This window comes from Mastomys coucha, unplaced genomic scaffold (assembly GCF_008632895.1).
Source record: "Mastomys coucha isolate ucsf_1 unplaced genomic scaffold, UCSF_Mcou_1 pScaffold6, whole genome shotgun sequence".
NCBI lineage: Eukaryota > Metazoa > Chordata > Mammalia > Rodentia > Muridae > Mastomys > Mastomys coucha.
In genome coordinates, this window is record NW_022196912.1 from 20517663 (window position 1) to 20520410 (window position 2748).

A 2748-nucleotide genomic window follows, 5' to 3' on the forward strand; every position below is an offset into this window, starting at 1 on the left:
GCAAATCAAAACAACTCTGAGATTCCACCTCACACCAGTCAGAATGGCTAGGATAAAAGACTCAGGTGGCAGCAGATGCTGGAGAGGTTGTGGAGAAAGAGGAATACTCTTTCATTGCTGGTAGGATTGCAAGCTGGTACAACCACTCTGGAAATCAGTTTGGTGGTTCCTCTGGAAATTGGACATAGTTCTACCGGAGGACCCAGCTATACCACTCCCAGACATATACCCAAACGATGCTCCAACATGTAATAAGGACACATGCTTCACCATGTTCATAGCAGCCTTATTTATAATAGTCAGAACCTGGAAACAACCCAGTAATGACTCTTAATCACTTTCTTCTTCCTAGGACATTCATTTACTCACTGCTCACCAGAGGAAGGCCTTTATCAGCGGTGATCTTTCTGAGAGCCACTGCCTTCTGCATAGGGAATGGACTCCTTCAAGCCTACTACCTGGTTTATTGTGCAGAATACCCCGAGGAGTGGTACACAGATGTGCGGTTTAGCTTCGGTGAGTGACTGACTGTCTCCCGTCCCTTCCCAGGTAACACCAGTCCTACTGTGTCAGTCACAGTTGTCTGTTCTCATCCTACTACTGCGGCCTCCTTAAAATCTCCTTTCCCACTCACACCCCTGTAAGGAAGCCAGGGAAATTGTTCAAGCACTGTCATTTCCTGTCTCAAAATGTTCCAGTAGATTTCTACCGAGCCTAAGAAACAGGTTTCCCTGCTTCTAAAAACCAATGTTCCTAGTCTTTTCAACTTAGCAGTTTTTCTTGCTCCCTTCACCCTGCTTTCTGAGCTATCTCCAGAAGCCTTGCTCCTGGGATTCAAAGAGTCAAGCCTGTTCTGTCTCAGCGCTTCTGTCCAGGACGCTCCATGTTCCTTGACTGCTCTGCTTCTCTGAGCTTTGAGGTTTGCCCCTTTCCTTTGGTTCGTTCTCCTCTCTACCAATCTACCCATCCTCAAAGAGACTTTCCCTAAGCATCTTATCTGAAATAATTGAAGAACTTGATAGTTAATAATTTTCTCTATTTTTCATGAAAGAGGAGGTAGGAAGAGGGTAAGAGCCAGAAGGGATGGAGGACAGCAGGAAACCAAGGTCCTGTAATCATGTCAGCATGAGCAAAGCTCCAGCGAACACACAGAGACTGAAGTAGCATGCACAGGGCCAGCATGGGTCTGCACCAGATCCTCTGTGTATATTTTATGGATTCCACGGATTCCTGAGTGTACAAACAAGTGGGTCTCTGATTCCTGTGGCTTCTCTTGGGCTCTTTACCTTCTGTTGGCTTGGCTTGTCCAGCTTCAGTGTGATGGTTTTTGCTTTATATTATATTTTTATTTTATATTTTGTATCTTATATATTTTGTTATATTTAAAGTGAATGAATGAAAACCTAGCCTCTAGGGTAAAGGTTAACAACTGAACTGTAGTTTACATATGCTGGAAGAGGGGAAATCGGTTTTCTCCAATGGAGTAACTCAAGGCTCACCAACCACACCAGGACTGGCCTCATGTTCAGGAGTGGTTGACCAACATATAAGAGATACAATGAAATCCACAGTTTTGTTTGTTTTTGGCAGTGTGTATGTGCTTTCATTTGGTTACACCTTGGTGTGTTTTTTTGGGGTGTGTGTGTTGTTTTCTTGATTTTAGGAGGTGGTTGTTATAGTAGGTTTTTGTTTTTTGGGAAAGAACTTAAAATTGGTTGGGAAGAGAGGGGGAGAGTGTCCGGAGGAATGTGGAGGAGGGAAAGAATTTAATTAGAATATATTTAAATTTGAAAGTCATCTTAAAGAGTAAAAGATATGATAAAAATTTCCCCCTATTTTATTTGTGTGTATGTGCAGGTTTCTGTGTGTCTGTATACAGGTGCACATGGAGGCCAGAGATGCATTGTGGGAGCTGTTCCTCAGGACAGCTGCCGGCAGTGTTTTCTGAGAGAAGGTCTCTTGCTGAAATTAGAGTTGTTTATATGTCTAGACTTATATGTCTATATATGTAATATATAATTATAATATATGTGATATATAATATATTACATATTATACAGTATACACACATATATTAACACATATATGTTAAACATATATTGTATGTTTAAGGCAAAGAGTACCACATATCTGCTTCTTTCTAGGCCCCCTTTGCTGGGTTTACAAATGTGTGTCACTATGCAGGGTTTTGAAGGGAGGAAGTTCGGGTTCTCATGCTTGCAAGCCAAGAACTTTATGGACCAAGCCATTTCTCTGGTCCCCTCCCCTCCTGTTTGTAAGGAAAATTGAGGTCCAGGACATTTGAGCTCTTTGTTTAGTATCTTGGCTCATATAAAACAGTAGTATGTCACTAGAGCGCATGCTTGATCCTTATTAATATCCCAAGTCACAGCCTGCCTATTGGCTCATGACTCCTGGCTGTCGTTTAGAACCAGTTCCTGCTGGACTCTCTTCTCCCTAGCTACATTAGCTTTGGCTTCCACTAAGCCATAGCTATGTCTAGGCTGGATGTCTGCAGTCAGTAACCTCAGCTCTGAGAATCCTGCCCCATTGTGCTCTTCGGTCTGTTCTTCCCTGCTAGTCAGTGAACAGTGAAAAGCTCACAAAGGACCAGAGGTTTCACTGCACAAATACTGCCACGTGTTCCTTTTAAGGTGTCGTCTGGCCACAAAACAAAGACATGAAACAAATGGCAAAGAAGGAATGTCTCTGGGTTAAAGAAAAGTAATTGTGAGCGGGGGGGGGGGG

General features: G+C 42.9%; 1 protein-coding gene across 2 annotated transcripts in view; it reads left to right on the top strand.

Annotated features, from left to right (window-relative positions):
- Positions 1-2748, top strand: part of Srd5a2 (steroid 5 alpha-reductase 2) — a 35921-nt gene that overhangs the window by 21192 nt on the left and 11981 nt on the right. For both annotated transcript variants that reach the window (XM_031356496.1, XM_031356497.1), the window contains exon 2: positions 353-516. In XM_031356496.1, coding sequence (XP_031212356.1) covers positions 353-516 — 164 coding nt within the window. The remainder of the gene's footprint in view (positions 1-352; positions 517-2748) is intronic.